The 26,797-nt window shown below is 37.3% G+C and overlaps 2 protein-coding genes and 1 long non-coding RNA gene across 3 annotated transcripts; 2 read left to right on the top strand and 1 right to left on the bottom strand.

Moving 5' to 3' along the window:
* Positions 1-1,700: 1,700 nt before the first annotated feature.
* Positions 1,701-2,393, bottom strand: LOC136070414 (uncharacterized). Its single transcript, XM_065780325.1, has one exon. The coding sequence runs from the start codon at positions 2,391-2,393 to the stop codon at positions 1,701-1,703; it is 693 nt and encodes a 230-aa protein (XP_065636397.1).
* Positions 2,394-8,079: 5,686 nt separating this feature from the next.
* Positions 8,080-9,314, top strand: LOC136070411 (uncharacterized). The gene is made up of 2 exons (XR_010631652.1): positions 8,080-8,300; positions 8,407-9,314. It is a non-coding gene; the product is annotated as an uncharacterized LOC136070411 (long non-coding RNA).
* Positions 9,315-13,010: 3,696 nt separating this feature from the next.
* Positions 13,011-14,018, top strand: LOC112016514 (uncharacterized). The gene has a single exon (XM_024049075.1). The coding sequence runs from the start codon at positions 13,011-13,013 to the stop codon at positions 14,016-14,018; it is 1,008 nt and encodes a 335-aa protein (XP_023904843.1).
* The last annotated feature ends 12,779 nt before the right edge of the window (positions 14,019-26,797 follow it).

Raw genomic sequence — 26,797 nt, 5'->3', positions numbered from 1 at the left:
ATGCTCGGCTACAAATTTGCTCTTTACCACCATATCATCTATGTAAACTTCAATATTCTTGCCCAGCTGTGGCTCGAACATCCTCGTCATCATCCTTTGGTAGGTAGCTCCCGCGTTCTTCAAGCCAAACGGCATTACTTTATAGTGGTAGTTGCCGATAGGGGTGACAAATGCGGTCTTCTTCTGGTCTTCTAGGGCCAATGGTATCTGGTGGTAGCCTTGGAAGGCGTCTAGGAAGCTCATCCGAGGGTGGCCGACAGTGGCATCGACCAGCTGGTCTATCTTTGGCATTGGGAACGGATCTTTGGGGCATGCCCTATTCAAATCCGTGAAGTCTACGCATACTCGCCATTTCCCACTCTTCTTCTTCACCACCACAGTATTTGCCAGCCATTCGGGATAAAAAACTTCTTTGATAGCCCCGCCACTTTGAGTTTCGCTACTTCGTCTCTTATTGCATCAGCATGCTCCTTGGATGGGCGCCGAATGGGCTGTTTCTGGGGGTGATCAGTGGACTCACCTTCAAGTGGTGGCATATAACTCCGGGTCTACCCCTGGGGCCTCGTAGGGATTCCAGGCAAATACATCGAGATTTCGCTTAAGGAACTCTATCAGCTCTTCCTTCTCTTGAAGTGGCAGCTGAGATCCGACTTGAAAGAACCTATCAGGATCATCTCCGAAGACCACTTTTGTCAGATCCTCACATTGGGCGCTTTCATTTGGCTCTTCAAAGGGCAATCCCCGAAACTGTAGTTGCTATGAATCCCTCCCGGCTGCGTCCGAGGACTCGGCTGGGGTCTTACGCTGAATGGCACCTATCAAGCACTGACGAGCAACAGACTGGTCCCCTCGGATCTCACGTATCTGCCCTTCTGACGGATATTTGACCTTTTGGTGCAAAGTGGAGGGCACAGCCCCAGTGCGTGGATCCAAGGCCTACCCACGAGTGCCGTGTAGGGCGAATATGCATCCACAACTATGAAATCTAACTCCACCACCTCGGTGCCAGACTGCACTGGTAAGCGTATCCGGCCTTTCGGAACGACAGGCCTTCCTTCAAAGCTCAAGAGGGGGGAATCGTACGGCGTCAGGTCCTGGGGCTTTAGGCCTAGTCCTTTGTAGAGGTCTGGATACATTACCTCCACAGCACTGCCTTGGTCCACCATCACCCTCTTTACATCGTACCCTCCTATCCTGAGGGTGATAACTAGTGCATCATCATGGGGTTGGGTAGTGCCAATCATGTCTTCGTCCGAGAATCCTATGACTAACGGGGCGCCAGACTTAGTTCTCTTAGGCCCTCGGCTTGACTCCCCTGCGGGTGGTCGACCTACCGACATAACTTTCAATGGCCAGGATCCTGTTCTTCCTGGCGCAGCGAGGATGACGTTTATAGTCCCTAGCGGCGGCTTTGGGAGGTTATCTCTGCGTGGCCCCGATCCCGTTTGCTCTCGGCCACTGGAGGGGTGCAGGAGGTGTTTCAATTTACCATCGCGGACCAGTTGGTCCAGGTAATCCACAGGCTCCTACAATCCTCCGTGGTGTGCCCATGGTCTTGATGGTACTGACAGTAGAGATTATAGTTGCGTTTCTCGGGGTTTCCTATCATCTTATTCGGCCACCTGAAGAACGATTCATTCTTGATCTTTTCCAGGACCTGGTGTACTGGCTCTTTGAACCGGCGTTGACCGGCTGAGGATTCATCGATCCCAATTGCCCGGCAAAATCCCTTCGCGGTTTATTGTAATTGTAGCGGTCCGACCGCGAATCCCTCCTCTCCTGAGAGATAACCTTGTCTTTTCCCTTGCCCTGCTGCTGATCTTCTTCAACCTCTTATACTTCTCTATGCGGTCCATTAACTGACGCACGTTTGCAACCGGTTTGCCAGATAGAGACGCCCTCAAACCGTGATCAGTAGGGAGGCCGAGCTTGAATGTGCTGAGGGCCATTGCATCATTGTTACCTTCCACCTCATTGAACATTTCCCAGTACCTATCTGAGTATGCCTTCAAGGATTCACCTTCCCGCATGAATAAGGATAGCAGGGAAGAAACAGGTCTGACCGCTCTTCGGCATGTAACAAAACGGGAACCGAATGCCTGAGTGAGTTCTTTGAAGGAGTTGATGGAGCCTGCCTTCAAACCGTCAAACCACCTCATGGCCACAGGCCCTAGACTGGAAGGGAAAACCTTGCACATCAGGGCTTCGTCTCTGGCGTAGACAGCCATCCTTTGGTTAAAATGACTCACATGCTCCACGGGGTCAGTCTTACCATTATAGATGGTGAACGTTGGTTGGTTAAAACGCCGAGGGAGTCTAGCCCCCTCTATCCTGCGCGTGAAAGGCGACTCAGATATCTGGTTCAAAGCCCTGTTCATGGCATCGTTCTCCATGTCCTCGTGTGATGGACTTCTACGTTGTCTCTTACGATGGGATTCCTCCTCACAAGTGTAGGACTCGCTGGCTGGTGTTTTGGATTTGTGCTGATAAGAGACATCTCGCTCATCATCAAGATCATCCTCAGAATACGAGGAAGCCCGTTTCCTCTTTGCATGGCGCAGCTCTCTCTTTAGTTTTTCTATTTCCAGTTGCAAGTCGCGGTTCTCCTTTGCATGGGACTGTGACTTCCGCTCTGCGATTGGCCCTGGCTAAGGCGCACTGTGTGTACGCTACCTCACGATTTTGCCTTCCTCCAGGTTGGCGAAATGGTCCATGTGTTGGGATGCCCTGGATTCTGCTTGCTGTTCACCTTGTCCCGCCATCATCAACTGTTGTTTTCACTCTTGCACAAGCTCTTTCCCACAGACGGCGCCAATTGTAGGGTCAGTTTTTGCGGCTCAAGCCCAAGGAGGTATGGATTTGGAACCCTCTGAGCCCAAAACAATAAATTTTGTAGAGAGTGGGCGAAAGGGCTAGGCAAATAATGAAAATTACAGTATTAAACAGCAACACCAATGAGAGAAGTTGAATTAATGTGCTCTCGGACTAATGAGTACTCTGTCCGAAGAGAAGTTGTTCATTGATAATCAAGGGTTACAATTGCTGGAGCTACAACCATGTAAGGTACCCTTTCTCTCTCCTGTTTTTCGATCCCCTCTATCAGAGGTACCCTTCCCTTATATAGCATTGCCTTCTTACATCTCCTCCGTCCATTTGTTCGTCATCCAGGCACCCACTTGAGTACATGTCCCATCACCCCACTTTTAGCCTTATGCGAGTGGCGGTAGCTGAGAAAGCACTGTTCAGGGGTCCTATCCACATAAATGCGGCCAGGAAGGTAGGTGCAGTGCATTAAATGCGGTGGTTGAAGTATGCCTCCTTGATATTTCTCTGTTGTCGTTATCTCTATGTGTGTCCGAGGTCCTTCTCCCCCTTGACACTTGTCAAATAGATCACTTGAACCTCCCATACTCGTGTTTGATCAAACCTCTTCGGATCCGAGGACGCATGACTACTCGGACATATGAGTATCTCCTCGGATGGTATACGTGCTCATCCCCAGGCGTCCCCCATTGGCGTGGGCTTCCGACTGAAGGCCTTATCTCCTCGGATGAAGAGTGTTCCTCATTCAGGGCCTCGGGCCCAATAAGTTGGGCTGGGTTTTTCTCCCCCCACAATATATATATATAGTTTTAACCTTAATTAGCATCAGATTGATGTATAAAAATAAAAAAAAATCCGCGGTTGGTTTTTTGAATGTCTAACTAGGATCTTATTCAACTTATGATGGCACATGGCATTTATTTGTTGGGTGGGTGGATCACGCCACAGTGCTAACATAGTCCATCAAGAGCATAGAATCATTTCTCGTCGTTTTGAATTTTTGATACAACTTTATTAACCTAAAACATGGTGTATTTTTTGATAATCACCTACAATATGGTATATCTATATTATTAATAATAGGATTGCATGTTTGAGTTTCATCATTTTGCGTAAAATACCCCTATCTTTTAGTTGAATAATTTTAAATTTAAAAGTATAAGCTAGTTAAAAGATTAATTTACTATTTTTAAAAGAGTTCCTAAGTTTTAGACTTTCAAACTTTTATCAAGATTCTAAAACTTAGAACTTTATCTCTATCTCATTTTTAAATATTATGTCACTAAACTCAATTTATATATATATATATATATATATATAAATAAAAGGAGCCTTATTGCACACCTAAAACATGTGTGATGAGTCTAGTATGTGTGTGTGTGTATATATATATATATACCCTTTCCAATCATGCATATTTTCAGTTATTCAATTATTCTAATAAACTACTTTCAACTATTTTTAGTTAATTTGTTTCCTAGAAACAACAATAACCCATCACTCTCACTATCACAATCAAATTTATCATTACTATCCACCTCTCAATCTCCCTATCACAATCCAAGTGGGTGGAAATAATAAATTAGAATAATTAGATACTAATGGCATTTTAGGGTGTGATTAAACTAATTCAAAATTCAAAATGTTTCCACAAAACTTTATTAAACCACAATGAATTAGATGCATTTTAGTGTTTTACTCTATTTAGTATCAATAAACTCAATTCCTAGTTTGTTAGGGGCACTATGAACTAGAATCTATTAACCTTTGGGCCCCCCTACAAAAAAGAAAAAAGAAAAAAAAAAAGACTCAATTGCTAGCCTAGAAGTGCAAAACCTAATTGCTTTTGGTGGATGCATTAATTTTACTAATATATTACTCCATCCACAAACTCAATTACTAGCCAGGAAGAGCAAGGGCCAGATACAACCATTCCTTTCCATAGGTCAACTCATTTTTAATATACCATTCTTTTCCCTTTGCTCATATTGACTTTAATTTAATAAAAGATGCAACCTCGTGTACATGCATGCTTACTATATGAACATTCTCTTAAGTAAAAAAACAGCATGCTCAACTCAATTAGTTTACGTCTTCCGACCAAAAATAAAATAGTTAGAAAAATCAATCAGTCAACTATGTCTTGCCCATAAGCAAGGCTAGGAACTTGCTCACAACTTGTGTGAGAACTATGTAGCTTATTCATAATTTCCATAGAATCATCGTAGGGCATGATTTACAAAGATCTAGGTCTATCCAGACAGAGTAATTAACTCTTATACTGAGACCATATATAGTTTTACAACATGTATGCCAACTCTTCATGAGACCATTAATTTTCCTTTTTGAGAACCCTTAATCACGTGTACTCAAAAGTAAACAACACTTGAGCCCAAATTCCAAGCCTCTAAGTTTTAGAGCATTTTTAGTAAATTCATTAAATTTTTATACTGTTTAGAGAATAAATAATGACTTTTACATTTATCTACCAACTTTTTCAAATACACTTTCTAACAGATTCTCTATCTCATTTAAATGTTGTTTCTTCATTCATTATTTATTCTTTTTTTAACAACTACACATCTTCCAACATTTTTTTATTCAACACTTAATTATTATAATAGAAAAAAAGCATTTAAAGAATGAATAGTAACGCATCAGACTTGATGAGCTACTGTTCATAAGCAAAAAAAAAAATCAGGTATAGAGAATCTATTGGAGTGACTTTTTTTTTGTCTCATTTTTTATTATAGATAATATTTTGCTTTTACATAAACCATTGGANCCTAAGGACATCTGTTAGCATTTCTCATTTATAAACACTCTCTACTAAATAGTTCCAACTTCCAACTCATCTAGATGATGCCCTGGTATTATTTGTGTTTGAATTTAAGTTTTGCACATAATATTAAAAGATGAAAATTACGAAACTTATAAGTGTGTGTGGATATGTTTTGTTGATTACTTATTTTATTGAGAATATACTATAGAAAATGTAGAGACAAAATAAGTGTAAAATGCCCTCAAAATCCTTTTTTTTTTTTTTTTGGGGGTAAAATATTGGTTTTCTTTCAAAATTTAGCTGGTAATTCTTAATTCTCTCGTAATGTTATTCCTGCAATCAAATTTTCTCTTTGAGATTGATTGGTAAATTTCTAGAATAGTTTATGAGATGTCATTCTTGCAATCAAATCTCCTCTCAAGTGTGATTGGTCAAATTTTAGTATAGTACATGATATTCATTTGTTATCTTGCTCTCTTGATTTTTTGGTTTTGGAGTTTTTTTTTTTTTCTTTTGGGAAAAGCAAGTCATAGTTCTCATTGAGTGCACGGTTTGTTTTCTGTCCAAGAAAAAATATATATCTTATGACACGGTTTCACAAAGGATGGCTCGGTTTTCGAATTTCATCTCTTCACTTGTTATAAGCATTTAAAAAAAAAAAAAAAAAAAAAAAAAACCCACATCTACTCTTAATTAAGGAGAAATTGACATTTGTCCATTTCACCAAAACTTTTTAGTAAAATGTCACATATCTGAAACTATTTAGAGAAATGCTCATATTTTGAAACTTGATTTTCTAAAAATCGAGTTTCAATTTAAAACTCGATTTTTGGACAATCGAGTTATAGCAAACTGAAAATTTAAATTTTTTTTTTTTTTTCTAGAACTCGAGTTCGAGTTCCATGTGAAGTACTCAAGTTCATGAAACTCTAGTTCCAAAAAAAAAAAAAATTCTAAGTCCATGTTTGCTATAACTTAATATTCCAAAAATCGAGTTTTAAAATAGGGGTATTTTCTTAATTAGTTTCATACATGAGGCATTTTGCTAGATATTAAAAAAAAAAAAAGGGGCAAAAGCCCATTTTGGCCCTTAATTAATTGAAAAATACTTTAACATTTGATATATCTCTCCTGTTTATCATTTATTTAATTACAAAGAAACTAAAATATAATAATTTATTATTCATATTTTTCATTAAAAGAAGGAAATTAATCAATTTAACTAAAGGGGGTAATATCGTAGATGCAGGGCGGGTTGAACCATATAAGCAATTGATGCAATTTCCTAAGACCCCAAATAAAAAAAGGCCTCCACTTGTAATTTTTTATATATTATAATATATTTATCTATATATTTTAATTATAAAAAAAAATTAGGTACTTTTATTGATCAATAAAATGCATTAAAAAAGCCACATTGTATCTTAAAATGCAGAATATTGCACAATAACAATGCACACAACTTGATAGGAGAAGACTGCACAGTGCACATAGCACTGTGCAATCTTGTCCACAACCCCAACACATCACAAGGCCTAAGCTAAGCTGGCCCCCACATGACCCTACACTAATTAAATAGTTATCACATTTTTTTTTAATGCAAACTCTTACTTTATCAATTATTATAAATTATCACACCAATTAATTATTTGATGTATATTATATTAACTCATTTGTATTATAGTGATACTAATTTATTGAACCATGTAATAAATTAATTTTTATTTGTACAAATTTAGACTTTAAAGTTAAAAAAAGAATCCATGTAAAATTTTTGCCAAAGCCCCCCAAAATGGTTAAGCCGGCTCTGCGTAGATGAATGCGTACTTGTAATCGATGATATGGCCGGCATAATATAGTTAGTTATGGGTTAAAAATGTTGATTATATATTTTGAACCGTCCTTAAGGAGGTTGCTTAGTACAAATTAAACTTTAACGAGGTTTTTTTTTTCATTGAATATATTTTATACAAAAAAAAAATAAAATAAAAAAAAGTCTCTGAAATGAGACAATTAATTCAATCAATACAATAGTGTATGAGAAGATTTCTCAAATTGAATGGTTGCCATGGAATTTGACAATTTGTGAATTCCTCCTAAGGCCGAAACTTTTGTATGATTACGTTGGCTGAACAAGGAAGTCAATATATATGGGTCCGTTTAGATAGCACTTATTGTTGCTGAAAGTTGATAAAAACTGATTGTTGCTGAAAACACTGTAGCAAAATAATTTTTAAATGTGTGAATAGTATTGTGGGACCACTTTTAATATTAAATATTGCGTGAACAATGCATGAACAGTGCATAAACAGTACACGCACAGTATATGCACAGTAAATTTTGTCCCCCGTGCGGCAAAAAAAAAAAAAAAAAAATACACAAAACGCAACTTTACTTTGAGTAAGAAAAATTGCTATCCAAACGCAGGCTATATATATATATATATATTGTGGGGTCAGTTTTTGCGGCTCAAGCCCAAGGAGGTATGGATTTGGAACCCTCTGAGCCCAAAACAATAAATTTTGTAGAGAGTGGGCGAAAGGGCTAGGCAAATAATGAAAATTACAGTATTAAACAGCAACACCAATGAGAGAAGTTGAATTAATGTGCTCTCGGACTAATGAGTACTCTGTCCGAAGAGAAGTTGTTCATTGATAATCAAGGGTTACAATTGCTGGAGCTACAACCATGTAAGGTACCCTTTCTCTCTCCTGTTTTTCGATCCCCCTCTATCAGAGGTACCCTTCCCTTATATAGCATTGCCTTCTTACATCTCCTCCGTCCATTTGTTCGTCATCCAGGCACCCACTTGAGTACATGTCCCATCACCCCACTTTTAGCCTTATGCGAGTGGCGGTAGCTGAGAAAGCACTGTTCAGGGGTCCTATCCACATAAATGCGGCCAGGAAGGTAGGTGCAGTGCATTAAATGCGGTGGTTGAAGTATGCCTCCTTGATATTTCTCTGTTGTCGTTATCTCTATGTGTGTCCGAGGTCCTTCTCCCCCTTGACACTTGTCAAATAGATCACTTGAACCTCCCATACTCGTGTTTGATCAAACCTCTTCGGATCCGAGGACGCATGACTACTCGGACATATGAGTATCTCCTCGGATGGTATACGTGCTCATCCCCAGGCGTCCCCCATTGGCGTGGGCTTCCGACTGAAGGCCTTATCTCCTCGGATGAAGAGTGTTCCTCATTCAGGGCCTCGGGCCCAATAAGTTGGGCTGGGTTTTTCTCCCCCCACATTAGCCCCTCAAAATTGTAGTTTTTCGTACGCATCCGAAGAGAAAAAGTAGGATTTTGACTTCCCCTGGGGCAAAAGCTTGTAAACAGACAAACTTGAATTGACACGTGTATAAGTATAGGCACTGCTGCTTCATTAATGTCGCTGCGGCTTCCTTATTCCCCAGGCGCCTCATTAATTGCACCAGGTGACGCTTCGCCCTTCCTATCCAACGGTGATTAAATGATCCAACGGCTGAGGTTGTTCTTCGAAATTTGGGCGGGAGTGCCCCTGACCCCTCGTTTGACCCCGTATAAAGCTTCAGAGGACATTATTTCTTCTTCACTTCGCGAATCTTCAGACGCTCCAGAGAGAACAGACGCACCGCTCCGTCCAAAACTCCCAATCGCTGCTTTCAGGCTTCCTGAGAGCCATCAAAAACCTTCCCACAAGCCTGAAATCCTCTCTCCGATTTAATCCCGGTGAGTCATCGTTCACCAAATCTTTTAATTTTCTCTTCGGCCATCAGTGTCAACTGAGCATCATGGGAAAACTCGAATACATGGTGGATACCCCTGAGCGTTTAGAAGCATTTAGGTCCACGTACCACATTCCCCCAACGTGGGTGTGAGGTACTGCCCCCCAGAAAAAATTCTAGATGCTCTTATCCCCCCCCCCCCCCCAAAAAAAACCTTTGACACCAGTCATCACCTAATTATTGATTCTATGCAATGTAATGATAATGTGTAATATTACATGTACCACTAAGATTTTGATGAATTTATTATCATTTATCATGAGTACGACACATTTGTTAAAGCAATACTACTTGAATTACTCAATTCCTATCAAATATCATGTAAAGTGATATGAAAACTCCTACTATCAAATCACACCTCACCGTAGTAAATAGAATCTTCTTTCAAATGGTGGTTTTATATAGTATTACAAACATAGTCATGGGCTATACAAAACCTAATTGAAAATAGACTAATTCATTTGTTGAATTGAACTCGGATAAACCCAACTGTCATGACTCACAGACCCCAGGTTTGCTAAATTGGGTGGCCATGCATGGTCCATGGATGCCAGTTGCATGTAATAATTGCTACAAAGAAGTAAAAACGATCCCCAGTTAGTGACTACCTTTCACAAAACGTGTTAGTTTTGGCATTGACCGCTTGTGTGTCCATTTTATAAAAATCTATTGGATTCGAGTTGCTTGAAAGATGAAAGAAGCTACTAGAAAAGAGAGAGAAAGAGAGGGCCAGCTCAGACATTGGCTGGAAATAAAGCTTTCATATTTGATTATTTGTCACCAGAAACGACCCCAATCCCATTCATGCACACAGATAGGTCAATTTCTTTTCCCTTTGACTCGCTTCATCAGCTGAGCTGGTTCCCATGCAAGCTCAAGGTGTATTCCACTAGAGACTAGCTGTCCCAATATGCCCTAATAAAGAAGCATCCTGGGTTAGCTTTTTACTGATTAGTTGAAATTGAATCAACCTACAGTTATACATTAAAAAAAGTGTGATTCCTCTGGTTCTTATCAAAATATTAAATTTTGAAAACTGTACCAGTGTACCTAAACTAATATAAACCTAACCAAATACTGTGTATACAATGGCGAATGGGGTTATAGAATAAGACAAGGGTTAGCAATCTAATATGAATGTGGGAAAGACCTCCATTGGCTATATATCGTATATATTACATTTTTTTTTCTTTTCCCCACTTAACTAAATCATACCAACTACCATCTAACAAGTCCAAGCTATATAATTTTTCATCACTGGGCTGTGTAGCCCAAATCAGTCCAGCAATGCATAAGAATGCGACTTTCATTGGGTAGATTTGAGTCCAAATCTTTGACTTACAGGTCCAGTTTTCAATTCAATTTTGAAAAACTTGATATGCTTTCTTTGTTCTGTCAACGGTTGTTTTTACCAAGAAGCAACTCATTGTTCAATAATAGAGGTGAATGGTAAGACTCTGAATTCACTTCCTGTATCACTGTGAGTTGTAAATACCTATAAACGAATTTGAGGTGAAAAAAAAACATCTAATTGCTAAGTAACACAGAGTTTAAATCTTGCATTCAACCTGACATTTTGTCACTTCTGTAGCGGACAAAATATGTGGAGTCCCTTTGCCAACTGGCACTCGATTTGTAGGGACAATTGATAAGAATTATATGATGTTCACCAGTAGTATAGTGAATACTGTATTTTTTTTTTGGAGAATGAAGCCACGAACGCTCTCTAGAGAGGAGGAAGCAGAATTGGCCCGAAGTAACAAAAAGGTTAAAGATATTAATCATGCAGATTTCAGTGAAGGTTCTAGGGATGAACCTTGGTTGCAGAGGGACTCTGGTCCGAACACCCAAGGCAAGAAATCGTTTAGGGACAAACTCGTTGGGGAAATCCCGGGTGCTTTTGCAGAAGCTTTTGACTTAACGGACCAAATGGAGGAGGATCCCGATTCAGACGACGATGAGGTTGACGTTGGGGATTTAACTCGGGTAGGTGTGGTTGCTATGAAACTAACTAAGGAGACTAAAAGACGTATTAGAGGTCCCTGGTCGAAAGCCATTATTATCAAGCTAGTGGGAAGAACGATTGGGCTTAGCTATCTCCAGAGCAAACTGATTCAACTTTGGAAGCCGTCAGGCAGAATGGACTGTGTTGATCTTACTTATGGCTTCTTCCTTGTTAGATTTTATTCTAAGGAGGATTTGGACAACATGATAAAGAAGGGGCCCTGGTTCATCGGAGACCATTTTCTCTCCTTGAGAGCGTGGGAACCGTTTTTCAAACCTTCTGCGGCAAACGTTTCTCTTGTTGCTGTTTGGGTCAGGTTGAACGAGCTCCCTATCGAGCTTTATGAACCGGAGGTGCTGAAACAAATTGGCGAGAACATCGGAAAGGTCTTGAGGATTGACTTCCACACCGTCATGGAGGCCAGAGGCAAGAATGCAAGACTGTGCATCCAAGTTGATTTAAACAAACCGTTGATCAATACCGTGATCATTGGTCGGATTGAACAAGGAGTGATGTACGAAGGTATACAACGCTTGTGCTTTTCCTGTGGTAGAATCGGACATAGAGCGGATTGCTGCCCCTATACCATCCGGGAGGGGAAGAACCCCTTGGCTGCGACGGAGGAAGACCAGGGAAATCAGTCACGCAAACATCATGCCGAGCACGAAGCTGGTCGTACTGATGACAGTGGTGGCACACCAAACGTGTGTGAGGAAGGGGAGCCTGAAGGACAGTACGGCCCTTGGATGGTAGTGCGCAGGAAGAGAAACGGCTCTAAGGGGGCTACACTTGGCAAGAAGCTGGAGTGGACAGGTGTACAGGCACGGAATACCTCACTCCCACCAGGTCCTAATTTTTCGGGTAGGATGAGCATGTCCGAGCCTGGTCCCACTCATAGACAAAGCATGACTTGTGAAGATATTCACTGCAGTCCAGAGGCCCAGCGAAAGAAAGGAGAGCCAAGCCGGGGGCAGAAGTTTGAAGGCCCAACAACTTCGATTGATTCGGGTCGCAGTGAGGTTCTCCACGATGGGCCTTTGAAGTTCGCTGCTGCATGCAATACTTTAAGGCCTGCCACTTTATCAAGTTTGGGGCCCGAGCTTGGATTTTTGGCCCAACCACATAAACGTTTCTCTTACTTAGTAAAGGGTAAGAGAGCCATTGCGAGAGGCTCATCCTCATCCATAGCTAACGCCGCTAGTTCCCATCTCACTGAAAATTCCTTACACCTATACTCCTCACCTCAGTCTTCGTCTCACAAATCCGATCAGCGCCCTGATGAAACTTTCGAATTTTCAGCTCCCACCAAAACCGAGCTGGGTCTTTGCACAGGAAGTAGTGGTATTAGTGGTGATAAGAGCGAAACCCACTCAAGTAACGAATCGGGTCCAAGGCCAACGGAAGGAGGCGCGGAGGTGCAGATTCACCAACCCACCGATGGGCAAGCCAGTCACGGAGGCCAACCTGCTCCCAATAGCTCGAGTTTTAAAAGTGGAAGATGCGGAGCATTGCTTGACTCTGGCTCGAAGGAAGGTTTAGAGAACACTATTGTTGATGATGATAGTATGGATTCTGAGGAAGGAGGAGCTGCCTCCTCCTTATGATGTTTGTCCCTCCCCAAACCCCTTTTTTTTAATGAACATCATTGCTTGGAATTGTAGAGGTGCACTTAAGCCCTCCTTCAAGGAACACATTCGTGATCTTGTGCATCATCATGATCCGGCGATGCTGGTGGTTATGGAGACTAAAGTGGGTGGAGCAAGAGCGAAGGAGATCACTGACAGATTGTCGTTTGATGGAGCTTTCCATACGGAGACCATTGGCTATACTGGTGGTCTCTGGCTGCTTTGGAATTCTGATAGAGTGGAAGTGGAGATGCTTGCTAGTACAGAACAGGAAATTCACGCAGAAGTTAAGGTACGGTCCTCCAACCTGAATTGGATTTTCTTTGCTATCTATGCTAGTCCTAGGAGTGAGGAGAGAGGTGTCTTGTGGGATAACTTAACCAAGGTTGCAGAGTTGCATAAGCTACCTTGGATCATGGCAGGGGACTTTAACGAGCCCCTAGTTGATGGTGACAAGTTTGGAGGTAGAGGAGTTAGTATTAATCGATCCCTCGCCTTCAAAGATTGTCTTGACAGATGCAGTATGGTAGATTTGGGGTTCTCGGGTCCGAGGTACACCTGGACTAATAAAAGGGATGTCTCCAATCTTATCCTGGAAAGAATAGATAGGTTCTTTATGAACCCTGACTGGTGTATGCTCTATCCAGATGCAAAAGTTATCCACCTCCCCAGATGTCATTCTGATCACTGTCCGATCCTTCTGGAAGTTCTTCCAAACAGAACTCTGCACCTCACGAGACCCTTCAGGTTTCAAGAATTTTGGTTGTCAGATGTTACCTTTCCCAGGGTTGTCTCTCAAGCTTGGAGCCGAAACTTGAATTTAGCTGATTCCATTGAGTGCTTCTCCAAGGAGGCCACCTTATGGAACAGGAACCACTTTGGTAATATATTTCATAAGAAGAGAAGAATAATGGCTAGATTGTACGGTGCTCAAAAAGCATTGGCCAACAGCCCAAGACCTGACCTTATTAACCTAGAGAGTCAACTCCAAAAAGACCTTGAGGAAGTTTTGGATTAGGAACGAGACCTCTGGATGCTAAAGTCTAGGCTAAATTGGATGATTCAAGGGGATCGGAACACTTCTTTCTATCATGTCTCCACCTTAGCCAGAAGAAAGAGGAATTTGATTGCTTCGGTCAAAGATGAAGGCGAGGTGTGGATCACAGAGGAGAGGGAAGTTATGGATTATTTTAGAAGAGGCTTCATGGACCTTTATACTACCTCTCAGGTGGAGGTTAAACGGATCCCTCAGCCCATCAGTCAATGGCATGCGCATTTATCAGAGGACGTAAGCCAGTCCCTGGCTGCCATGGTCACTCCTAAGGAAATAAAGGAAGCTCTTTGGTCGATGCAACCTTATAAAGCTCCTGGGCCGGACGGTTTACATGCAGGTTTCTTTCAGAGGTTTTGGATGATTGTGGGTAGCTCTGTGAGAGACGAAGTGGAGAAAGCTTTCCTGACCAAGAAAATTCCAGAGTACCTCAACAATACCCACATTGTGCTGATCCCGAAAATTCAGGGGCCTGAAACCATTGGCAACTATAGGCCGATCAGCCTTTGTAACTCAATATATAAAGTGATTACTAAGGTTTTAGTCACCCGGATCAGGCCCCACTTAGATTATCTCATTTCTCCGTTCCAAGCTGCTTTCCTTCCGAGGAGGAGAGGAGCAGATAATGCCATAATTGTCCAGGAGCTCATCCATACCATAGGAAGAACGAAAGGAAATAAGGGAACTATGGCCATCAAGATAGACCTAGAGAAAGCTTATGATATGATCGAGTGGAGTTTCATTAGAGAGATGCTTATCAATTATAACTTTCCTGCCAACCTCATTGACCTTATCATGAGTTGCGTCTCTTCGGTCTCTTCCTCCCTTCTATTCAATGGGGGCCGCCTTAAGCCCTTCACCCCGTCGAGAGGCATTAGGCAAGGGGACCCTCTCTCCCCTTACTTGTTCATCTTATGCATGGAGTATCTAGGTCATCTTATTGAAGAGAAGTGTACCACCAAAGCTTGGAAGCCTATTAAAGCTTCGAGGAGTGGGCCAGCTTTCTCACATTTGTTTTTTGCAGATGACTTGGTCCTCTTTGGGACTGCTGATGTGGATAACTGCAATATTATTAAATCTGTTCTCCATGAGTTTTGCTCTAAGTCTGGGCTGAAGGTCAGTGTCACCAAGTCTAGGGTGTTCTTCTCACCAAATGTGCAACCAGATCAAAGGAATAGCATGGCAAACCTGCTTGGATTCAACCCAACTTCCAATCTTGGCAAATATCTGGGTTTTCCTTTAAAGCATCCAGGGAACAGGAGGCATGTTTTTGATTTCGTGCTTGATAGGGTGAAGAAAAAACTTGCGGGGTGGAAGGCCAATCTTCTTTCCATGGCTGGTAGGCTGGTCCTCATTCAAGCCTCCTCCTCTGCCATTCCGAGCTATGTCATGCAGAATTCCTTGCTGCCTAACAAGATTTTAAATGGCATAGATCGAGTCAATAGAAATTTTCTGTGGGGATCTACGGACCAGGTCAAGAAAATGCACTGGGTGAACTGGGGGGAGGTTATTAAACCCAAAGAACTAGGAGGTCTGGGTCTCCAATCTGCCAAGGGTAGAAATACGGCCCTTCTTGCAAAGTTAAACTGGAGGTTCCATGCAGAAAGGGATTCCTTGTGGGCTAAAGTGCTCAGGCTTAAATATTGTACTCACCAAAGGATCAATTCAAGAAACATTTCTAGGTTCTCTAAATCTCCCACGTGGAAAGGTCTGACCAAAGGTGAAGAAGTTTTTAGACAAGGTGTCAAGTGGATTCCAGGCCAGGAAAGCAATTTAAGGTTTTGGATAGATTGTTGGTTAGACCGTGGGCCCATTAGAGATTCCATCCAAGGTCCTCTCAATTTGGAATCGTCCAATCTGATGCTCAATGAGGTAAGGACTGCCTTTGGGTGGAATTGGGCTAGCCTTCCTTTTGTTTTTCCCTCTGATCTTAAAGAGGATATCCAAGTTGTGCCTATCCCGTTGTTCTCCAGGAATTGTGATCAAATGGCTTGGAAATATTCTCCTAAAGGGGGCTTTGACATGAAAAGTGCGTATTTGTTATCTAATAATTTGTTGGGAGCTGATGCCTTCTCGGGAAAGTGGATTTGGAGTATCCACACCTTGCCTAGAATTCAATTTTTTATCTGGAGGTGCATGCATTGTAGCATTGGTGTTAGAGAGGCTCTAGCTAGAAGAGGTATGCCTGTTGATACCACTTGCCCTTTATGCAACGTTGCAGAAGAATCTATCGCCCATGCCCTTCGTGACTGCCACGTGGTCAGGGCAGTCTGGCATCAACTCGGAGTGTGTCATTCCAACTCCAACTTCTTCACACAAGACCTTCGAAACTGGTTGAAGTCCAATGTCACGGACAAAACATTTCGGTCTCAAAGGGGCTTACATTGGAACATCCTCTTTCCTTTCGCCATTTGGTTGATTTGGAAGCATCGCAATCAGGTGGTGTTCAAGAACGGAGGTGTTAACCCAACCTTAGCTAATATGATAACTACGCAAGCTTCAGAATTCTTTCACTGTGTAAACTATCAGAGGAACAGTAGAAGGTTGGTGATCAAGCAAGTCAGGTGGGAGATGCCTAGTGAGGGCTGGTTAAAGCTAAATACTGATGGTGCTGCCAATGAAATGTTGAAGTTAGCTGGGGCAGGTGGAGTGGTGAGAGATGACAGAGGCAATTGGGTGGTAGGATGCTCTAGAAGGATCGGGAAAACAAGCAGCTTTGCGGCAGAAATCTGGGGTCTCCGTGATGGTCTCTTATTATGCAACCAGATGAATCTTAATGGCATTATTATTGAGCTTGATTCGAAAGCCTTGGTTGATGCCATCACCAATCCTTTTTATGCTAATTCAGTTATCTCTCCCCTGTTTGAAGACTGTAAAATTTTGGCTAGCAGAATTCCTCGCCTTTGTTTTAGACACATTTACCGTGAAGCTAATATGTGTGCTGATAGATTAGCTAAGATAGGTCAACATCAATCCTTAGACTTTGTTATTCATACAAGTCCGCCTGTGGACATTGTTGCTAGATTAGAGGCTGATTGCCAAGGTTCTTTTGTTAACAGGCTCTGCCCTGTTCCTTGTAGCTCTGTTTAGTTTGCTTTAATATTATCCCTCTTACCAAAAAAATTATATGATGTTCACTGAGATTAGTCGGTTTTGTACGTCGGTGTTGGTGTTGTTGTTGTGGTCCTTGTGGACTGGTTCATCATCTCCTGTAACCCGATTCACCATTCACCAATTCGCTTTTGACCATGTCAAATGACATTATAGCAAATATCATTGACAACGGCCATGACGTAAATCTGAAGGTTCCAATTTCAATCAATCACATTATGAGTTTATGGATATTTTGCTTGTCTTATAGGCAACAAGTAAAATAGTATGATGAAATGTTGATTGTTGAGACATCATATATAAACCTGACACAATATTTTCACTACTTAAGTAGTGAAAATTAAAAGAAGTTAGAGTTTTGTTTTTTTTTTTTTTTGTATTTTTTAGGTTAAAGTTATATAAAACATAACTTTGCATACTTTGCACAAATTGCAACAGTAACACACTAACAAAGAATTGCAGTTGTAAATAAAGCCAATAGGTCCTCTTCTCATATCTTGTCCCACAAATTGCGAGATTTTTTACTTTCTTAAAAAAAGAAGAAGTTTTTTGATGATGTTATTTTATTCATTAAACAAAAAATGAATTGATGTTTGTTTCTAAGGTTTTGAATTGATACCACAGTAGAATTGAAATAGTAGGACATGTAATGAGACAGCTAAAAATATAGAAAAGAAAGAGTAGTTAATACTTAATAGAGATACAAACAAATAAAAGGTTATGGAGGTTAAGATATTACAGTATATATTATGATAGAATACAACATAAAATAAAGAAGAATAAGAATAAGAAAAATGTAGATCCCAATTTGTTGAGATTAAAACTTAAAGTTGAATTGATTATATTTATTACCATTTTTATAATTTTTTTAATAAAAAAAAACCTATTTAAATAATTTACTAATTGTTAGAGATCCTTCCTCCTTTTTCTTTTTCTTGTTAGTGAGTAACTTAAAAAAAAAAAAAAAAAACCCCTTAATTAATTTGAAGTACATAGTACATACAGGATGTCTATATATCTTATGTGGGGTATGCACAGATTGAGTTAGGTATGATTTCAAGTTTTCAACCCGATTTCATGTTTTCATAAGAGAAATGTTGTCCACAACATTTTTATAACAAATCTTAAATGGTAAGTTGTTATTGATTGTTACGGATAGATAAAAAAATAATTTAAATTTTGAATTCAAATTAAAACCAATAACAACTTTACACCTATAATTTGTTGTGAAAATGTTGTAAAAATATTGTGGATGTAACACATCTCATTTTCATGATGCGAAATGTCCAATCCAATCCAAAACATTTTTATAAATCAACCCAACTACCCAACTACCAACCCCAATGAATAAGATTGTGGATTGTTATGTATGGAAAGTCTGAGAGTTCAGAGTTCAATGTCAGTAAATACTGTAAATATTTTGGAGTTTGCTACTTGCTAGCCTTTAAAACAAAGCTGCAAGCCCTAATAAGCCATTAACTTGTAGCCAATGTGATATGAACAATACAACGCAACTTCACCTTCAGCTATATGAAGGAAAAATTTGATTTTTGTCCAATACAATGTCAAAACCCAAAAGGTTTATCAAGACTTAGTTTACGTTCCAACCAAAAAAAAAAAAAAAGGCTTATCAAGAATTCCTATAACCAAAAACCAATTGATGTCTTAATTTGATTATAAAGAGATATTATTAGGAACAGACATCATAAATTGAAGAAAAAAGTTTCTAAAAAAAAAAAAAAAAAAAAGGAATTCCTAAACACTAGAGAATAAAAACTTAGATTTTATTGGGCCTGGTCATGAGTGATCCAAGCCCAAGTCCAAACTAAGGCCGCCCATGATAGTATGAAGAACCTCCTCTCTTAATGGTCCCTGCTTTAGTTGGGCCACAATTCTCATGACCCAGAAGATAGCCATACTGTCCTCACTTCTAAATAGTAGTGAAAAGAAAAAAGATGGTAGCCCAACCTTAAGTTATGGTGATAAGATCTACTTCGCAAGATATTTGCATAGAAGAATGATTTGTGGGTTTGTCTATTTGCTGGTTTAGGATGTTCTTGAAGAAAAAAGTTTCTAAAAAAAAAAAAAAAAAAGAATTCCTAAACACTAGAGAATAAAAACTTAGATTTTATTGGGCCTGGTCATGAGTGATCCAAGCCCAAGTCCAAACTAAGGCCGCCCATGATAGTATGAAGAACCTCCTCTCTTAATGGTCCCTGCTTTAGTTGGGCCACAATTCTCATGACCCAGAAGATAGCCATACTGTCCTCACTTCTAAATAGTAGTGAAAAGAAAAAAGATGGTAGCCCAACCTTAAGTTATGGTGATAAGATCTACTTCGCAAGATATTTACATAGAAGAATGATTTGTGGGTTTGTCTATTTGCTGGTTTAGGATGTTCTAAGGCCCACCAAATGGGCTTTTGCATTTCCAAAAGTGGTTTCGGCCTTTCATGCGTACAAACCCAATAACAGGGAACAAGCCTAACCGAGGAGCAAACTTATACACTAAGATGGAAGTGATCTAGAGTTTTAATTAGTTTAACTGATAAAGTTTTTTTATAGTTAAATAAAATATTTAGAGCAAACAAATAAAATTTTCTTCCAAATTAACAAAAGACATTTGAAATTCATTTGAATTTTTTATTGAAATGATCCATTATTTAGTCACTAAAAAATACGTCATTTGACTCAATTTAATAGTGATTTTACATTATTAAAAAACACGTTTTGATAATCTTTGAATCTTCGCATTGAAGTTGAAGAAAATCTTCTAAATTGATTTTTAAGTAAGCCCTATTATTATCTAAAAAATGACTTCTAGCGTATTGGAGAGAATTAAGGAGGAGAATAGAGGAAAGTGGTTAGACTAGTAAAGAACTAACCTTTTATTATATTTCAATCACCTTAATCCTTTTATCTCCTTCCATCTAAACATAGGGTTCAAAGCCAAATAATAATAGTTAATTCAAATTGTAAATCAACCCTTCCCTCCAATCTCTCATCTCTTCGGAATAAACAAATAGTGGAAATCTTAATGCCTCAAAGAATGTCAAGCTACTGATGTCTATGTAGACCCATTAAACAAAACCTTAATCCCATCTCAAGAAGTACTTTGACTCCCAAAGTAATTAGAATGCATAACTTAATTATAACCAAACTCCTTACAAAAATTGTGCTCCAAATTCTAATGGCACACTAACATTGACCAGAAATCTCTAGGCACCTAAACCCATTGGTGGGCACATAGGTATTATTCTTTTTCTGTTTTTTTCTTTCCTCCTCCTCTTTTGGCCTCTAGCATACCTAACGAGTAGGTTTAGTCTTTAGATAAGTCTAAAGTTGTCCAAAGTTGAATTCGATCCTAAATTCTCTCCGCTTTTATTTGTGAACGCATCAATTGCCTTTTATTTTCAGCATTTAGGTGTAGAACTGTAGACAACATAGTAATTAATTCGGTGACTTTAATATGCAAGTCTTTCAACGAGTTTAGGCCAGTAAAATCTTCTAAACCTAGACTTTATCTTAGAACCCACAACAACCACCTTAGGTCCTTATGCAGGGGCATGTGTAATTCTTATCCCCAATATTTTGCGATGGCCACAATCTCAAAAAAATTTATTTAAAAAAGAAAAAAGATTTACATGGATGAGATCCATAAGCAAAATATATTAAAGAAAGGTGGGTGTCTAGTGCAAAACTGCAAAGAATGAGAGCTTAAAGAAAATTATTTTATTAAAAAAAAAAAAAAACCTATTATTTTTTCCTTTGGGACAAACTAACTTTTTTGAATTTTGTCAAAGCATTCACATCAAATGTATTAAAAAATTTAGCTTTTAGCACTTCTTTTTCACCCATGAAAATAAATGAATTAAATAAGAGTAGCAATATGCTACTAGTAATATCATTGTAGCATGTTGCTAATTTTTTTTTCTTTTTTTAGCACTTTTAATATAGCATGCATTTTGGCAATTGAAGTAATAAAAAAAAAAATTAATGATTTTACGACCACCACTATGAATGCTTCATAGTGATTATAATCCATTACAATCTACCCCCTTTATTTATATTTATTGAAAATCACTAAATCTAATGAAGTAACCTACAAATTGGGAGACAAATTTTCATTAACAAATATTACATCCAAATAGCACTATTTTGTCATTGATCGTTTGTATTATTATAACTCTGAGAGAGTATAGAACATGGTAAAGAGAGATGATAATATAGACAATTAACATAATGAGAACGACTATAGTGGAGTACTAAAGCAGTAAAACAATGTCATTTGCTTGTAATGTGAGTTAATGAAGTTTCCTCCTGGTAGTTTTTATAAAAATCTGAGATTTAAACTAAAAAAAATTAAAAAGTTAAGATGTAAGTTGTCATGATATACATTTTCTTTTGGATGATTGGTACTTTTTTTCCCATTAAATAAAGGAATTTGGATCAATAGCACCAGGCAAATCAGTCAGCAATTCAGGAAAATAGGATGGAAACGTTTCAACTTTCAATTTTAAACAACAAGGCTAGTTGATTTGTCATCTCACACTCAGTACTAGGGGTTGTTTTTTAACAAATTTTTTAGAGGACCCACAGACCAATGATAAAGGCGTTGAGGAAAGAGCCCAAAGTAAAATTTGTCTTCTTCTCTATAGCTCCTTGTAAGAGTAAAAGTTTATCATCATCAACAGAGATTGACAAAGGAATGGTAAAGATCATATCGGGAAACAGAGATATCTTAGTGCATCATGTCCAGTGATACGGTTGCAGAGTTTGGGAACTCAATCATAGGGACCATTGGACAGTGTTATTTCTTCATAGATAATAGCTAGGTTAGGTAGATGTGAAATGAAAAATCTCTCTAGGCGTTTTTTCTCTTTTGGAGCAAGCATTGGCAGCTGATTCCATTTGATGGGTCTCTCTTTCTTTTTCCTATTAGCCTTTGACTTTGTGATTTGTGTCTTTTGATTTGGTGCGACTTGTCCTCTACCCTAACTTTTACTCTATAGAGCCTGGCCAAAAGGAAAAGGATAAAAGAAATAAAGCAAATGATATATTTACAATATTTCATAGCAAATTCTAAATGTCTTATTGTTATTATTGATAAGTAAAAAGTAATTTTAGTAATAAGTTTTAAATTATTGATTATTATTGATGTGTAAAAAAGTAATTTCAATAATGAGTTCTAAATTAGTACTAATAATAAATTATTACTTAGAATTTATTGTGAAAATATTTTGGACTAGAATTTCTCAAGAGATAAAAGATTATATTTCAATTTTTGAGAAATACATAAAATCCAAAAGTGACCCCATAGAACAAGGAACTCCGAACTCGTGTTTAAGTGTAACACTTAAAAAGTCTTAACTCCAAGTTTTCTAGTTGATAAAAAACCCTAAACTCAAGTTTTTGAGGGTAACCAACAACCCTTTAAATATGAATACAAGTTATCATATGACTAATTTATTTATTTATTTTCACATATATTTAAATGTTTATGTATAAAATAATATTATTTCTCAATAAAAGAAAATGTATAAAGTAATATCATAATAGATTAAGTGTTACACTCAAAATTTGAGAGGAGATTTCATGTTTTATGGAAAAAGAGGGGGGGTTTGTTGTATTTTCTGTTTCTTTTTCTTTTCTTTTGGGTTTGTTGTAGTATTTAATTTATTAAGTAAGTTTGTAGCTTAAGGTTATAACTAATTTTGTAGCTAAACTTTGTCCATTTACATACCGGCTATTGTGTTTCTATCAAAATAGTCAATACCAGATCAATATCAATCATTCTGGCAGTATGCGTTATAAACTTATACTAACCACTAGAACAGTATCAATATTACTCTTAAACATACTGAATAAAATATTGATATTTATAGGTTATGTTGGAGATTTTTTTGAAGGTTTCGGCCAATATACAAAAAAATAATTAAAAAAATTAAAAGAATAGTTATAAAACATGTTATTTAAACTAGCACATTGGATTCATGTAGTTATTCTAACCTTGGAATATATCAATTTTTGTATATAGTGGTTAATATATTGGTATAAACTGGTACTGAATATTTTGTTCCATCGAAAAATTAAAATAGTTTCCAATATGATATTGACTACTTTGGTTATGAAATATGACCACCTTAGTTAATTTGATTCTATTTGCTAGGTTTGCTAGTGACATTATGTATAATTTTACCATATGTTCACATTTATTTATCTATTTAGTTTATTGGTGATGCACTTATATGGTGTTTATACCTAATAAAAAGGATTTTCATATTCCTTTTTGTGAAAGGAAATAACAAGACCGATACTAAAATAATTTGTGCATATGCTTTTTGTAAATATTAAATTAATAAATGCTAAATTATAAATTACACTTTTTATCTCTATCTTTATAGTCTTCATTTAAAAAAAAAATTTATTTCTATCCTTTTAAATTATATTTGATTTCAACGTAGTCTTTTAAGTCTATATGGCGCCATTGAACGCTATATAACAACTTCTTTTCTTTTGTTGATGGGACCCTATATGACAACTTAGTTTTACTAACTATAAGGAATTAATGGGATTTAACGCACAATTTAGATTAAGAAGAATGTAAGAAATTTTCTTCTATTTTGTTTTTTTTTTTTTTTTTGGGTTCAGGATTGATTTTTCAAAAGAGAGAAATGAAAAGTCCAACTAATATTGTTTGCTAATCGCAAGAGCCAATGTCCCCAATAGTTTAATTCCCTATTTGTAAATTTTAAAAGATTCATAATTCAATGATTCAGTCCAAAAAAAAAAAAAAAAATCAATGGTTAATTCGAAATAGAAATCAAACATTGTTCCGTGATTAGCGTAGTGATTGAGAAGTAGTGCTTCCAAAGTATAGATAGCTAATGGAAGCCTTTTTTTGAAAAAGATAAGTGGGCAACTCGTTTTTACGTAATGTCGGTTTCAAAGAATATAAATAATTATTATATGTATCCTAAGTCGTACCATATTTCTTCTGTTAGGTCAAATTTGTACGAGTTTAGGCCCCCCATTTCACGGAATTGAAGCTCTCCTGGTTTTGGACATTAAAGCAAGCATTATACATCACAATATGATTTTACGATTCATGCTGCTTTGTTGCACTGGGACCAAATTAATTTAAGTTTTTTTATGAACACGCACTTATTCACACACTTTGACGTAACTTGCATATTCATTACTTATATAAAAAAAAAAAACTTGTATATTTATTAATGTGTGATTAAATTACGTTATTTACACATTACATATGGTTCATTACTTGAACTTAGTGAAAAGTATTTTAATTGTTGCTTGCCATGTGTTTAAATTGTGTTGAAATGTGTGTAGTACTACACTTTTAGGATTGAAACACTAGGAGGAAAGGGCTATTACTTCAGGTTGCTCGCTCGCATCATTGTCGGCTTTCACATGCTTAGGATATCTCTCCACATGCTTGAAAAATCCACCAAATGGTCCACAAATTGAACCACCTAGATTTTATATGCATCACATTATTTGATTGAAGACACAAGTCAAAGGCAAGGTCCAACTCAATCAACCAATGGTTGGTGCTTGCTGCTTGGCAGTATTTGCGTCTATGCATGGGATTAAAGAGGGAGTAAATTGAGGTGGATTCTATTTAGTTTAATGGGCAAATATGAGATACGGGATCAAATCAGGTCTAAGTTGAAAATAAATTCAGTAATATCTTAGGTTGTGATCGAGATTTGAGAAAAAGTTAGTTGAAATTTGAGAAAAAGTTAACTTATTTTACTTTTTAGCTTATTTTTGTTCATAAAGTAGGTCATATTGCTCCAAAAATTAGCTTTTAATTAATTATTTATTTATTTTACATATTTTCAACAAAAAAGTTTTTAATTTCAACAAAATAAGTGGTTCCCAAACAAATCCTTAGTTAGATGGTAAAACGCAATTATTATAATCGTATTTTGAAAATAAAACCAAACATTAAGGACTAAAATGAGAATTTTGAAACATTAAGAGCCAAAATAAAAACAACCTCAAATGTTAGAGGTAAAAAAGTACATTAGTCTAAAATATCATAAGAATTTTAACTTGTTTTTAAGATTTCAATCAATTTAATTTTTTTTTTTTTAAATGAAAGTAGTGGAATCCATTTAATTTCTTAGAATCAGATAAAATGAGGTAATGAGCGAACAATTTAAGGAGAAGATTTCTCATCCAAAAAAAAAAATTAAGGAGAAGATTAGAATGTGAAACATGGCATAATTGGGATTAGAGTTTGACATCATACAATATAATTGACTTGGTTTGTGATTATTTGTTGTTTTATTGATTTCACTTAAATATCTCGAACCAAATGAGCTTTTTTTTTTTTTTTGAGAAACTCTCGAACCAAATGAGCTAGATGAAAATTCTTCTTTTTAAACTAACAAAAAATTACATTGTGTTGCTGTTAGAAACCCCTTTTTTCCCCTTGATAATATATGAATTTAAAAGTTATAATACCCCCCAGTACATTCCTTACCCACGAGTCCTTGACTAATAAAAATCAATTCATTGTCATATATTGTAGTAATCTACCAGGGGGAAAAAAAATACCATAGATGCTTGGAATATTAAAACAAAAACGATTCTTTGTGATCAAATATTTTGTTTTGAAATCTTTTAAAATCTATTAGTTGACATGTTTGATCTATTTAATAGAAGGGTCTTTTATTAATAAATATGTTTTCATGAATTAAGCTGGTGCCATAACTCACCTATGTGATGAATTATGGTTAGTAAAAAGTTGTACCGCAAGTTGTGAAACCAGATATTGCTTTGTTTTCATAGTTGTTTTCAACAAAGGAATCTACTCTACCAAAAAAATATAATTTATGTAGATCATGAGAATCCTCCGCTCAATAAAACAATGTAACAGTTAAAAATTTGAGAGGATAAGATAGCAGAGCACAGCTACAAAAAAAGTAGAGTGGTAGAGCTTTCATGGGCCCTAGATTTTCATAAATTAAGTTGTTGAATAAAATATTTCAAGCTGACATGAGAACATTATTTTTTTCCCATAAAATACATTTTTCTACTCTTAATAAAAAAAAATGAGAAATGTTAACTAGTATTTTTAGGGTACTGGTTAATAATTTATTTAAAAATTTTTTTTATAGGAAATGAAAAAAAAGTAATTAATATTTTGATGACTTTTTTTTATTTTTCATAAAAATGGTATCAAAATTTTCTTAAAATGAATTATTAATCAGTATCCTAAGAATACTCGTTAGAATTTTCTTAAAAAAAATAATAATAATAAAAGAAAAAATTGAAAAAGAGAAAAGAGAAACACGCCCATCTCTGCCGCGTGCTTACCATGCTGATAATAATAATTGAACAGAAAGCACATCATTGATTTGCACTATGAATTCTTTATTAATTTTCCTTTAAAAATAAAAAAAATAAAAACAAAATACATTATTCAATTGTGGTTTGACCGTACATTCTCTCCATTTGACCGTTGCTAACGGAGTAACGGTAGTCATGGGCATTGGCGCCGTTTCATGCCTGTCATGAAATTTTTTTTTACTCTTTTTTATTATTAAAAATAATAATAATATTATAATAAGATGGAGATGAAACCAAGAAGGCAGAAACTACCAT

This window comes from Quercus suber, unplaced genomic scaffold, assembly GCF_002906115.3.
Source record: "Quercus suber isolate HL8 unplaced genomic scaffold, Cork oak 2.0 scaffold_232, whole genome shotgun sequence".
Taxonomy (NCBI): domain Eukaryota; kingdom Viridiplantae; phylum Streptophyta; class Magnoliopsida; order Fagales; family Fagaceae; genus Quercus; species Quercus suber.
This window is presented reverse-complemented; position numbering and strand designations above follow the sequence as displayed.

Excerpts from the sequence above, each read along its gene's own strand:
- LOC112016514 (XM_024049075.1), top strand. The coding sequence starts at position 13,011 with ATGAACATCATTGCTTGGAATTGTAGAGGTGCACTTAAGCCCTCCTTC.
- LOC136070414 (XM_065780325.1), bottom strand. The coding sequence starts at position 2,393 with ATGGAGAACGATGCCATGAACAGGGCTTTGAACCAGATATCTGAGTCG.